Source organism: Copadichromis virginalis, linkage group LG20 (genome assembly GCF_057382275.1).
Source record: "Copadichromis virginalis isolate Kocher_CV1m ecotype Utaka linkage group LG20, C_Virginalis_male_GT1.1, whole genome shotgun sequence".
Classification (NCBI taxonomy): Eukaryota; Metazoa; Chordata; class Actinopteri; order Cichliformes; family Cichlidae; genus Copadichromis; species Copadichromis virginalis.
In genome coordinates, this window is record NC_140637.1 from 16,880,278 (window position 1) to 16,894,684 (window position 14,407).

Here is a 14,407-nt window from a genome sequence, read left to right on the forward strand (position 1 = left end):
GCAAGTCTAAAGTAGGATAAAATGAAAATATGTAAATATTAGTGCCCAAAATAACCACAACTGTTTCATATTTTCTGCAAGACTTCCATTGTTTACAATGACCAGAACTGCATTGGTCCTGGCCAGAACAGCCTGCTGATTATTTCAAGCTGTCACTAGTAGTGTGGTTCTATAAATAGACGTCCATGTCCTGTCAGTGTGTCCATCATCTCCACAGATAATAAAATGCATCAACCACCTGTTTTTATGAGATTTTCATTTTATACATGGGTGATTTAAAAAGCAAAACATCCCGCATAATAGCTGCATAAATATGAGCTTTCAATCTGTTTAACCCCTTTTATTGTTTCGAGCACCCAGTAAACTGTATTTCACGTCGAAGGATTTGTGGTCACTCGGTGTCTGCAGATTGTGAACCGACATGTCTTAAAAGAATGCTTGTGCCATCTAGTGGCCAAATATTGTAACAAGTGTAAGTCCAAACGTGTTTTAATAAACACAACATTGCAAAGTAAATATCATTTGAGCAACAAAAAAAAATGCAAAATTTAAACCAGTCGTATGTCTGGAAAAAGGTAGAAGCTGAATTCACCTCTGAAGCTCATTGACAAGCACGTCGGTTTTACCAGCTCAAAGAAAAAATGTAAAAATGACATGTTGTGATGTTTTGAAGGATTAGAGTCATGTGAGGGGAAAAATAAGTTTTCGCAGGACTCCCTGAAGGGCTAAGCACACCTTTACTGCTACCCCAGGAATTAAGATGATGTGAAGCAGCCAGGTGCTGCTAATCAAATGCAGCAAGTGTGACCACCTCTATAAAAGCTAACGTTTGGGCAGTTTGCTGGTCTGGAGCATTCAGGTGTGTGTTAGCACAATGCCACTATCTTCCCAGCAAGGGATGTCCTAGTAAATTTACCCCAAGGTCAGACGGCAATGCCCAACGACTGCAAAAACCTCAAGAGCTACATCTCAGACCTTACAGGCCTCAGTTAGTATGTTAAATGTTAACGTTCATGACGATAAAAAATTAGAAAACGACTGAACAAGTATGGCCAGTTTGGAAGGCTGCCAGAAGAAAGTCTCTTGTCTCTAAAATGAACATGGCAGCACAGCTTAAGGTTGCCAAGTTGCAATAAATCACAAGACTTCTGAAACAATGTCTTTTGGTCAGACAAGATCATAGTGAAGATGGTTAGCCACAGTGCACAGCGCCACATTTGACGGAAATCACATTTACCACATAAGCACAAACACCTCATTCCAGCTGTCAGCACGGTGGTGGAGGGGTGATTATATGGGTTTGTTTTGAGGCCACAGGACTTAGGAACCTTGCACTCACTGAGTCAACCAGGAATTCCTCTGTACACCAAAATATTCTAGAGCCAAATGCAAAGCCACCTGGCCGACAGTTAAAGTTTGTCCAAAAATGGGTCGTGCAACAGGACAATGATCCCAAGCACAGCAGCAAATCTACAAGAGTAGAAGAAAGAATGAAAGAATCATGGTGTTGCAATGACCCAGTCAAAGTCCAGACTTCAACCTGATTGAAATACTGTGTATTTATGAGCTGTGCATAAATGAATGCCTGCAAACCTCAATGAACTAAAGCAAGGCAGTAAAGGAGAGTGGGCCACAGCGGTGTGAGAGAGCAATAAAGTCATATAGAAAACAATAACTTCAAGTTATTGCAGCTAAAGGTGGTCATACAAACAACTGAATCATAGAGTGTATTTTGTTTTTCACAGGACTGCATAACCACTTGTGTGTTAATTTGTGCCTTGATTAAAAACAAGATGCAGCATGTTTGTTAGTGAGGGAGTGACATGCCAGAAACAGTTCTGGCTTCACTTTTTGTTTATAGTCATGAGAGCGCCTTTCATCTACATCTCTTGCAAAAAAAGATTAAATTAATCTAACAAAGTCTGCAGCTCGTCATCAGTCATAGAGGGCACTCGGTGTTGCAGAAGTCTCCTGACTTGAAGAACTGGTAAATGTTAACCAGCGGGAACATAATGACGGAGCCCACTAGTGAACCCATCTGTGTCGCAGCTCCACACCAGACCAAAGCGTTGTGGCTCCGGTCTCTCAGGATGACACCCACCATGACTTTGACATAAGACAATGTCCCAGTAAAGAAGAGCCATGAGAGCACCTGGTGAGAGTAAAACAAGAACACAGACTCAGCAGCTCATTTGGATGTTAATCATTATTTTAACAGTGTTTGTGACTAAAAAATAGACTCTGATTTCACACTGAGTAATGATGTTGCCTCATCATAAGTTATGAGTGAGCAGAGTTCAACGCTCAGGATGTTTATGAAGGAGGTTTTGTACTTTTGTACAAAGAACATGCTTGCGTTTCACTCACAATTATCGCCTCTCCCACTGCAGACCCATGAAGCAAGGGACAGGGACTCATAGCTGCCATGGCCATGTTATAGCTGCCAAATCCTGTCCCCACCACCGCCAGAAGGCCGAGAAAGACCAGCGACCTGGGCGCAAAAGACGTCTGTTATCAGCAGCAGTTAGTTAATTTCTCTGAATCCAAAGGCAACTTGTCTTTCAAGTGAATAATTCAATGGACCTTGTGCCCAAGCAAATATTTGAGTGACAGTGGGGGAAAAAACTTGTTAATAACAATCAGGTACCTGTAAATACACTAAAGTAGAGTTTGCTTGCTGTATGGTAAACACTTCTTTTCCAAAGAGCTTACAAAAATCATGATGGGGATAAAATCTACACTCCTCTGTAGAAAATGTAAGATTTGGGGAATCCAAATTAGATGAAAAAAGTGTCTTTGTCTTCAATGCTAAGGTGCTGTAGTATCATACCCAGTAAACATGCTTAATCAGCCTTTTGTAACTGTAATCGTCACAACAACCTTTATGCTCTTAGATGTGACTAAAGATTGAGACTACAATAAGGAAAGTGTTTACTGACGTCATAGATTAGAGGAGCAGTAGGTTCATTTTACAATCTGACCTACTTTTTGCAGGTGCTGTGGTAAGCACTGCTGCCTCACAGTGAGACGCTCCTGGGTTTGAGTCTGCCAGCCAGCTTTCTTTCTTTGTGGAGTTTGCATGTTCCCCCCAGCTCTGCGTGGGTACTTCTTCCCATAATCCAAAAACATGTGCGTGCATGTTAGGCTAACTTTTGATTGTAAATTGGGTGTGAATGAGCATGAATGGTCATCTGTCTCTCTGTGACAACCCTGCAAATGACTGGCAAACTGTCCAGGGTGTACCCTGCTTCTACCCCTATGACAACTGGGATAGGCTTTGCTCTTCCCAGGACCCTAAATTAGATGGCCATTCTTCAGTGTCCATTATATACTTTCCAGTGTCTATTGCAGATCAAGCTGTGGACCCATAACCTGCAGGCCAGGGGACCAGCGTTTATGAGTTATGAGTTATGTTCAGTAAATGCATCTGTAAACTATTTACCAACATAGCAAATTGATTCACGTGTTTTTGATTTGGTACAGATTTTACCCTGAACAGAGGAAGTCAAAACTGCTTCGGTGTTCATCGGGACACTTCACTTTTCGTTTCATACAGACTTACAATAATAAAACATTATTACCTGTTTTGGATGAACATTGCAAGAGTACAGGCCACTGGGTTGGCCACTGATGCCAGAGCTGCAGAGAGGTGATAGGCCAGGTTCCCGTATGGCATACAGGAGTATGTTTGCACAGAGGGAAGCAGGCCGTTGGTTGCAGAATTAACCCACACCACCAGAAAGTAAATGAAGGTCAGCTGGTACACGGAAGGTTTTTCCACCAGATGTCTGCCCTGGGCAACCGCCTCGCCATTGTTTTTTACGCTTCCTCCATCAAGATCAGCCCCTGAGTTATACAGATAGGATCTGACAGACACTACTGTATCCTGCACAAGGTTCTCAGTGGACAGCTCGTATGTCCGAGGGAGTCTGTTCAGTGCAACAAAAGCAGCCAGGCTTATGCACATCATGGCTGCTAGGATGAAGAAAAACACCTCGGTGGAGAAGTTTGGGGGAAGATACTCCGTATGTAATGATCCTGTGTGGTTTCCTGCAGTCTCAGAAGAGTTGACGCATTTGGCCATACCCACACCCTGAGCTAGAGCAACTACACCAGGAATGAAACCACTTAGCCCCTCTCCAATATAATAAGTGGTAATATATTTTGCTGGAAGCTGCATCATAAAAGGTAAGAAGGTAACTGAAGAAGTGCAGTCCACCAGAGAAAGGAAGAAAGTTATGATAAAGAAGGCTGTGCTACGTGATGCCCCTATAAAAATCGTGGTCCTGTCCCAGAAGAAGGCAAGCAGGATGCAGGACAGGACACCGATGGAGAGGATGGAGTAAATGACAATATACTCTTTAAGACACCCTGGGTACAGTTTGTGCATCAGGGTGACCAGCAGAGGTCCCACGTTAGCAAACTGGATAATTACTGTGAGGTAGGAGGGTAGATCCCAGCCTTCAGGGAGTGCGTTGACAATGAGCGGCAGCTCCACCCACAGTCCGTTCACAGCCACCCAGGAGCCAATGCCAAAGGCGCAGGCCAGAAAGTGGACGAGCAGAGCCATACTGCAGGTGGATCAGTGTGAAAAAGTCTGTGGAAATAAATTAATAAGGATGCATCAGTATGTAAGAAAAGTGCTGTGTAATGCTGTTGTGTCTGGGTGTTCCCAAACTCAGAGTAAATACCAGGGGTCTCAAACTCGCGGCCTGTATATTGATGTGAAGAAATATAATGCAGTTTGGCCCTTGAAGTTACTTTTTTTTGTTAGGAAGGATTTGTTTGTTGTTGAGTGCAATGTTAATAATAAAATTATTTAATATGAAGGCAATATGAGCAGAGAGTACAAACATGTTGAGGGATTGACTGTGCTAGTTCAGTGAGAGTTATTTGTAAACAATTTTCACTAGCAGTCAAAAACGAATGTGTCCACTTATGTCTGCATTTTTATTTTGTTAAACACGAACAAAATTATAGCAGAAGTGCTGCCACGTGTCTGAGCAGAAAGAGAGTACCAATGTGTTTATTTGGTAGTTCAATGAAGGGCTTGAGTTAGTTAAGTATGAGGAAAAAACTCCATTCACATTTGTTGTTCTGTCTTGTTATACAATATTTGACATTTTAAAAAACAAAGAGAAAAAACACTAAATTTTCTGAAATATTTGTGGGTGTTTTCTTGTTTGTTTGTTGTTTGTACTACCGGTACTTTAATAATAATAATAATAATAATAATAATAATAATAGTCGGCATTCTTTTGAAACAAAAGAAATTCTTTTCAAAAAAAATTATAACTACTCCCTTCTGGTTTTATGCCTCTGCCAGCAAGGGAAGTTGAGGTCTAAACTTGACCTTTGACCTTTTACATATAAAATGCCATCACAGTCTAAGAGCTATGGCCAAAAACATGTTTTGTGAGGTCACAGCGACCTTGATCATTGACCACTAACATCTGATAAGCTCATTCTTAAGTTAAGATAAATGTCATGTGAAGAAATTCATTCAAGTTCTTCGAGATATTGAGTTCATGATAACGGTACCAACAGACAGAGATCTCAAACAGAAACCTGTTCCTTTGTACAGCAACTGCTGGCAATATAAGTAAACTAGAAGCTAAGTAATGTGACAAGCAGTACCTGTGGTCCCGCTGTCTACCACACTGTCAGTCATGCTTTCCTCACCTGTATAGACTTTCATGCCTGAGATGTCTTTTATTGTTGTAGCCAGTAAAGCTGAAGCAACTCATCGTTACTTTGTAGTTAATTTGCTGAAATGGATCGTATTTTATATTTCTGATGCTATATTTTGTTTCTTTATTTCTTCTCATAACATAATAAATGTAGACTCATGTTACAAATGTAAATCAGCATAAAACAGAAATACTTTTATCCCACTGATACCTGCGATACAGTGTAGTGGTAGTTAGTCATTACCCAAAATAAATAACAACCTTTTCAGCATTAAGAAGGGTTCACACCTGCAGTGGCTGGTACAATTTTCACATTACTTTCAGACATTGTCGAGGAATTCAACAAACCATATGTGCCTGCCCATCTCTTCCTCTTCACATTTTCACTCTGTCTTTGTGCATGCGTGTGGCTTTCAAACTAATCTCATGATGAAATAAGTCAGAAGGCAGTCTTGTGATAAACAGAATTTGAAGAAGCTGACACTGAGGTTGCTGACAAACACAGTCTTATACTGTACTTTAAGTGGTGTGGTCAGTTGAGATAATGAGGTTAAAAGAAAAACAGAAATTACAGTGTTTGCACGCACTCAGTACTGAGCTCTCGAGTAAATGCACTTCCTTTTAGATACAAAAATGTACTTACAAGTTGTTTTAATCCTCGGAGGCGCTGAATAGGACTTGCTGTCATCTTACAAAAAGATTACTGACTGGTCTTGCATAAGCACATGCTGGTGGGACTCGTGTGGCTGCTGTGTAGGTCAGAGTCCACTCCTGCACCAATGATCAGCTCCACCAGATAACAGGGGGTAGTGTCTTCCTTTATTAAGGTCAAGTTAGTCTTTAGCACTTTGAGGAGCTCGCACAGACAGCTAAAAGAATAAGACAATAAAAAAATAAAAGTAATAATTGTTTTTGACTGTTCAAACGCAGCTACAGGGGGGAGTTTAACATCTGAAAGTTAAAGGGAAGATACCAAAGTGCCAAAAAAGAATCACAATTCAGCCTTCAGCATAATTAAAAAGAGACACATAGTTGTATTTTTTAGATTGAGTGAATTTAAACTTCCAGGATTACCTTTATATCTAGAGTGAATGCAAACAAGCCTCCAAAAACCTGCTTAGAAATTACAAGACATTTTTGTTCGATATATTCATGAGGAAGTCTCAAGAAAGAACTCCTAATATCTAATCCGTCTTGTTTTACATGCCAATTTGCCAAAATATAGACAAGCTCAAAAGCAAGGCTCATATTAATTGACAATACCAACCTGTAGCCCAAAGTGAAACACTAGATGAGGTTTATGGGGTCTTATATTTCCAATACCAACTCTACAGAAACATATTTCCCCCCTCAGGGTCACATAACTGTTAAATATCACACTGAACTGATGAAATCGAATTAAGTCAGGTTAGATTAATACTACATTGCCCTCTACTGGTCACAAGTGTCAAATAAATCGGTTTGCCACCGAGCTTTGACAAATCAGTCCTTTGAAAAACACTGGTACCAAATTACTGTGGAAAAGTAGCCACTTCATTGTGTCTATTTGGTATTAAAACATCATGGTCCTCCTGTAAAACAGAGCCAAAATACCTTGTTCTGGTAAACTGAGCTTAACTCACTAATGCTACAGTCACATTAGGGAAAACTGGACTGGAGTCCTGACTGGAGTCTGCAGCATGACCAAACTTTTTATGACTATATAAAATGAGCGTACACACTCAACCTCCAGGTCACCGGTTTTGTTGTTGAAACTGATTGCACTCAGTTGCTGACAGCAGAAAACATTCAATGCAATCACTAATTTTTCCTATTTACAAAAAGGCTGCTTTCCATTTTCACACTACGTGACTGAGCCGTAACACATCACAGTGTCACTAAATCAAATCTGTATTTATTTAGTGACACTATGCAACTGTTTCAGATACTGTCACATGGATCCAGTTTTCATTATAATCAGTAGGTTTTTAATGTTTACAGTGGAAGGGTGGCAGATTAAAATTTATTGTAACCAACTGAGAATCTGGACACATTTATTCATCTATTTTTAAGACATCAAAACTATTAAATAACACATTTCTTGCTGTCCAAACAAAGCAAGAAATATAAATTAAACTGGTGATATTTTTTTAAACATCCAAAATTTTTGATGTTTGCACAATAACTTCAGCTAAATGAAAAGCAATAACAGAAAGTAGTATTGCTAAGGGAAAAACTTGAATCATGTTTGCATTATCTCTGCATTAATTTATTTAAATGTATTAATTTATGGGATTTTTTTTTTTTTTTGCCCTCAATACTTAAGAGCAAATTTGTGTTTACTCTGTTTTTATTAATCTGCAGCTGTTTTATTTTAAACATGATGATTTTTTGCATGTTTAGTGGTCATCAAATGAGGTTAGAGAGTGAGTATGCAAACATTACCTGTATAATATACAACTGATCGTGTTGTGCCTGTCAGAGGGTCCAGTTGGATATCTTTACAAAGTGCCAAACTGCAGTAGCTGCTTATTCCTTTTTTAAAAATAAAATGCACTCCTGGTCATGGAGAGATTACAACACAAACAGTAAATGCTGTTTGTGTTGCTTAGCTGCAAGCAGTGCCTGTAGACTCGCTGAAACACATGGTTAAAGTCTTTCTTCAGACATCTCAGGCTGCTCTTCTTGTAAATGTAACACCCACATTTGAAATAAGCGGGCATTCAGAGGGGTGGACAATTTCATATAAAGGCTATCATGCTGGCTTTACTAGCTCAGGCCACTGATGTCACAGAGGTCTGCATGTGGTCCAGGAAATAAAGTGTAGAGCTGAAGATGGCACTACAGATCAGTAGCATCATTCATTTCAAAGTTACATTAATGTCAAGACTAAATTTTATAATAATAAATGACATAATTGTCATGGTTTTTTTAATTATTTATTAAAAGATAATGTTTTTGAAATATCATTACAGTCTCTCTAATAGTAGAGCTTCCTGATGGAGTAACGGGGAAAAGATGCTGGGATTAACAACGCTAGTAGGAGTCATCCCTTGCTGAACAAGGATGAATATTTATAAAATTAAATTTATTCAGTTGAATCAACCAAAATATATCAATATACTGTGCTGCTGATGGACTGTCTTATTTGGTAAACAGTATCTTTTTGGGAAGTGCTGACATTTCAGCTGGATTGATACAATGATGATAATATTAGCAGTAAGAATAATACTATTCATAATAGAGCACTGTGTTAATTTGCTATGTATAAAGCAAAGTAAAAGATGTAACTAGCTTTACATTTTGTAAGAAAATACAGGATAAAAAGGGTTTAAAAATGATAAAATAACATACAAATCAATCAAGAAAATAAGGCTATAAATAAGGCAACAGAGTCTGTGATAGAAAAGATAAAAAAAGGCATCCTGAGGCTGGTTTTTACAGAAACCTGAAATCAACCATAAACATGGGCAGGACCCTTAAAAGCAGTTAATAAGCATTTGAATTACGCACAGGAGGAACTGTGGCCAGGGGCTAAGAGATGACTGATGTGATGACGTGTGCTGGCTCTGTCAAAACTTGTACTGACATACGTATGTTTCACTTCCTGTTAGTGTTTTATAACCGGCTCAGACCTGTTTGGATGCCTGAGAGCACCACCAACACTGACTCATTTGACTTCTCATTACAGAAGAGGATTTCATTAATAATAGCCTAATGATGATGATGTTTCCCTGTGTTTTCCCAGTGTCTCCATGAAACAGCACAAACAGTGTTCCACAACGAGTTCTCATCAAACAAAATTAGGCTTTTAGTTTGCATAGTCTGCCCAGACAAACAGGTGCTTGTTTTTTCTCCTTCTCCTTTCTCACAGCTCATGTGTGTCAGTTCTGCTTTCTGTTTTAATTTTACTCGACACTTAAATCTTTTTAGATCTGCTTTTGCTATTTTCATCCCATCTTTAAAACCACAACAGGTTCTCATGCGTGTGGAGTTTTACAGTTTTTGGTAAGCCTAAAAACAGACTGAAGTATCTGTGACTACAGAAAAGCACTCCTCTTGTATCAGCAGCATTTATTTCTATCAGACTTTTCAAAATAAATGCTTTTCAAAGGGCAGTTTTTTTTAACATCACAGGAATCACAAAACTGTATGATACATGCCGTAGCAGATATTAATAAATATAGAGCTTAGTATTTTGGCATTGCCTGATAGTTTTTAAAACCTATAATACTGACTATATATTCACCAGCCACTTGATTAGGTACACCTTTCTCATTATGGGTTGGACCCCCTTTTGCCTGCATAACTGCCTTAATCCTTCGTGGCACAGATTCATCAAGGTCCTGGAAACAATCATCAGACATTTTGGTCCATATTGACTTGAGAGCGTCACACAGCTGCTGCACATTTGTCAGCTGCGCATCTATGACGCAAATCTCCTGTTCCACTACCTCCCAGAGGTGCTCTATTGGACTGACATCTGGTGACTGTGGAGGCTATTTGAGAACAGTAAACTGAATGTTAGGTTAAAGAAACCAGTTTGGCATCATTGGAGATTTTTGAAATGATGTGTTATCCTGCTAGAAGCAGAAGATGGTCACACTGCAGTTATAAAGGGACGAACGTGCTCAGCCGCAGCCTGTGGGGTTTAAATGATGCTCACTTGGTACTAAGGGGCCAAAAGTGGTACAAGAAAATATTTCCGACACTATTACACCAGCAGCCTGAACTGTTGATATAACATCTATGTCCAGTTTAGGGCAGTCTGTGCAAATTGTAGCTTCATTTTATGTTCTTAACTGGCAGGAGTGACACTCGTCTTCAACGTGCGAGTTCAGGGATTTTCTTCTGCACAGCCCAGTTGGTTATTTGAGTTACTGTTTCCTCCTTATCAGCTCAAAGCAGTTTGGCCACTTAAACAAGGTATTTTCTTAAGAGAACTGTAGAAACTGTAGCTCACTGGATATTTTCTTATTTTCAGAACATCCCATTTAATCTGTGGAGATGGTTGTGTGTGAAAATCCCAGTAGTTTCTGAACAGTTTTTTTAATACTCGGATCAGCCCTTCTGACACCAACAAACATTCTGATGTTTTGTGTGAACTTCACCAGGTCACACACATGACCCACATGCTTAAAAGCATTGAGTACTATGTGGTAGATGTATAAAAGGCCAAAAATGTATTTAATATCATACAAAGCTTTTTTTTTTTTTTGTCCCTTTTTGCCTTTTTCAAGCGTGTTTATTTAGTATTTATTTATTTATTGTCATTGTCAAGAACAATGAAATTGCGTTTGGGGCTTCCATACAACCCAAAAAAAAAGAAGAAAATAATAAATACCCCTTAAAACCCAAGTGTACATATTTAACCCAGTGTGACTCCAATGCAATAAGACAATCCTTAGCAATAATGTTCGTAGAAATTCAGACAAAGACCTGAGAAACATGACAAAATACAACAATGCAACCCATTCAATATTATTGTACTGTGAGATATGATATCAGATATGATAGTTATCTATTTAAGAAAGAGGGGGGGGGGGGGGGCAGGAGGGGGAAGAGAATAAAGATATGATGCACCAATGCAGACCAGTTCATTGCTATTAAGAAGTTGGATATGGTTATTGTCCGTGAGAGGGGGGCAGAGAGTTCAGGAGCCTCACAGCCTGTGGATACAGGCTGTTGGCCAGTCTGGATGTTCTGGCCTGTATAGACCTGTACCTTCTCCCTGAGGGCAGCAGATGGAAAAGGTGGCGCGCAGGGTGATGTTGGTCCCGCAGGATACTGTGCACCCTCCTCAGACAGCGAGTGGGGAAGATATTACTGATCTCTGGCAGACTTGTTCCAATAATTCTGCCAGCTTCTTTCACCACCCGCTGGAGTGCTTGCTGATCGGCCTTGGTGCAGCTGGGGAACCACACTAGAAATCCATACGTCAGAACGCTGCTGATGGCACAGTTGTAGAAGTTCAACATCAGAGATCTGGGAATGTGTGCGCTCCGCAGTCTCCTCAGGTAGTAGAGGCGCTGTTGGGCCTTCCGTACAACTGAGGTGATATGGTTGCCCCAGGACAGGTCCTCGGTCACAGTTACCCCCAAGAATTTAAAACTGCTCACCCTCTCCACCGCCTCACTGCCAATGAAGAGAGGCAGATGGTTGTTATGACCCCTCTTCCGGAAATCTACAATGATCTCCTTGGTCTTTTTGGTGTTTAAGACCAAGTTATTGTCGTGGCACCATGACTCTAGTTGTTGCACCTCTGTCCTATAGTTTGTCTCATCATTGTTGGATATAAGTCCGAGCACTGTAGTGTCATCTGCAAACTTAACAATGAGATTGGACGTGCAGGAGGAAATACAGTCATGGGTGAAGAGAGTGTATAGCAGAGGGCTCAGAACACACCCCTGAGGGGCACCGGTGTTGACCACAAGGGTGGAAGAGGTGTTCTTACCCACTCTGACACTCTGTCTACGGTTAGTGAGGAAGTCCACAATCCAGTTGCACAGAGAGGAGTTAAGTCCCAGTTGGTGGAGTTTGGGACGGAGTTTGTATGGCCGGATGGTATTAAAAGCCGAGCTGTAGTCTACAAAGAGGAGCCGTGCATAGGTGTTCCTGTGTTCCAAGTGCTTCAGTAATGTGTGCAGCACTGTGGCGATCGCATCCTCGGTTGACCGGTTCTCCCTGTATGCAAACTGGTGCGAGTCCAGGGATGGTGGAAAAGCAGCTCTGATGTGTTTAATGACCAGTTTATCACTTGTAACTAATGCAGAAAGCACACTCTGTAGAAGTAGAGTCAGGTTTTACTTAACTCTAAGACGTGCTAAAATATTCTAAGCTGAGAACAAAAAAAAACTCTTGTAAGTTTAACAAAGTGAGAGAACAATGGTGTTTTCGAGGAAGTTATCATTTCCAGTCACACATCTTTAAAGGTGTTAGTGGCTTGATTTTTTTTAGCCTGTAACCAGGCTACAGTCTGTTGTTGTAGAGTCAGCTCAGCCTTTATGCAAACTGACAGCCAGACCACATTTTGGAGATGTTAGAGAAACAAATTTAATGTACTTTGAATCATTTCTCTGGGAATAAATTCTCAGTGGACAGAATCTGTAGCAAATGACGTCAATCCATCCTGGAGCTCAGCAGCTGTGGGGAGCTGTGGTGGCTTTCTGCTTTTTGTTTGTTTGTTTTATTCATTTTGATTATTTTTGGCTTATAGCTCCAGTTAACCAAACACAACCAACATCAGCAGATGGCATGGTACCCCAAATCATCACAGGCTGCAGAAACTTCACACTGGACTTCAAGCACCTCGGATCCTGTAACTCTGCACTCTCCCTCCAGACTTTAGGACCTGATTTTATAAATCAGAAGCATCTGTCCAGTTCATTTTTCTCCGTAGTCCAGGCGAGATGCTTCTGCCATTGTCCCTGGTTCTGGAGTAGTTTTAGATTAGAAATGCGACAGATGTAGTTTCTTTCCTGAAGACATCTGTGCATGGTGGTTCTTGGGGGACATACAGAGCCTCAGTTTATTTCTTGTGAAGCTCCTTCTTGAACTCTTCTCGAGCCTGCAGTCATCAGTCTTTTCCCCAGTCAACTTTCCCTTAATATGCTTTAATACACTATTTTACAAACAGCCGGCCTTTTCAGCAGTGACCTTCGGTGGCTTAAGGGTGTCAATGGTCATCATCCAGACATCTGTCAAATCAGCATAGTCACTCATCATAGTGGTTTCATGTACTAGTCTGCAGTATTTATACTGTATAAATAATAATTTATTCAAACTACTCATTTACTGGATTTCTAATTTTCATGAGCGACAAGCTATGATCAAAATTAAGATAAAAAAGGTTTGACCTATTGCACATGAAATTGCAAAAGAATAACTTATTATAATATTTAGTCATTTTTGAGAGGCACTAGTACACTGTATTTGAACAGGGACTGAAGCTTTCTACACTGAGTGTCTTGCTTAGTAAGGCCCTTTAGGATTAGCCAAAATTAGAACAAATGGTCCGTTTGGACAACCCCATTTATTTAATCTTGATTAATTAAATTGAACATTTTTGGTTGACAGCGCATTTTATTATTCAGGTTTCTAATTATTTCAATTACCATAAAGGTGCCAAAACAACATGAGATGTTACTTCATGCTTATCAAGGTATATTAAATATAATTGCAATGCAAGACTTGTGTATCTGTGTAAATATGGCCTGAGGGGGGAAATTTCCTGTTAAATGAATTACATGTCTACATATCTTCTACCACAACTGCTAAGGTGATTAAAGAACATTTAAACAGCATTGTCACTCTTCCTGTAAACTTGCATGACTTCATACTCACATGCCCCGCCCTGTATAGTTAGATCGAGCATCACAACCATGTGACAAGCATGAATTTGGATTTATGAAAGAGAAAGAGCAAGACACATTCACATTAGATAGTTGCTCTTTTTTATACAGGCTCAAAAGAGGTAGCTTGTTTCCTTTATATTTTTAGAGCATGGTTTAACTGCAGACCTACAGTACATATGCTTAAGATCAGGTATAGTAGCATGAATATGCATTGCTCACTTTGGACCCTTCTTAGACAGAATTTCTTTTAACAGTCATGTGCACCCACTTATTGAGATCCAGTCAATTCTTTATAAGCTCGTGTGAACACGGGCTTAATAAAATATCTCATCATGAAAAAATAAATAAATAAAAATAAAAATTTAATGTGTTTTGGATAAGAGG

General features: G+C 39.9%; 1 protein-coding gene across 1 annotated transcript; it reads right to left on the bottom strand.

Moving 5' to 3' along the window:
• Positions 1-473: 473 nt before the first annotated feature.
• Positions 474-6,422, bottom strand: slc52a3-1 (solute carrier family 52 member 3-1). Its single transcript, XM_085444364.1, has 4 exons — positions 6,334-6,422; positions 3,582-4,597; positions 2,368-2,491; positions 474-2,152 (listed from the first exon to the last, which is right to left on the bottom strand). Exons 2-4 carry the CDS (start codon positions 4,568-4,570, stop codon positions 1,940-1,942), a joined length of 1,326 nt encoding a protein of 441 aa, XP_085300490.1. The 5' UTR covers positions 4,571-4,597; positions 6,334-6,422; the 3' UTR covers positions 474-1,939.
• Positions 6,423-14,407: the final 7,985 nt, after the last annotated feature.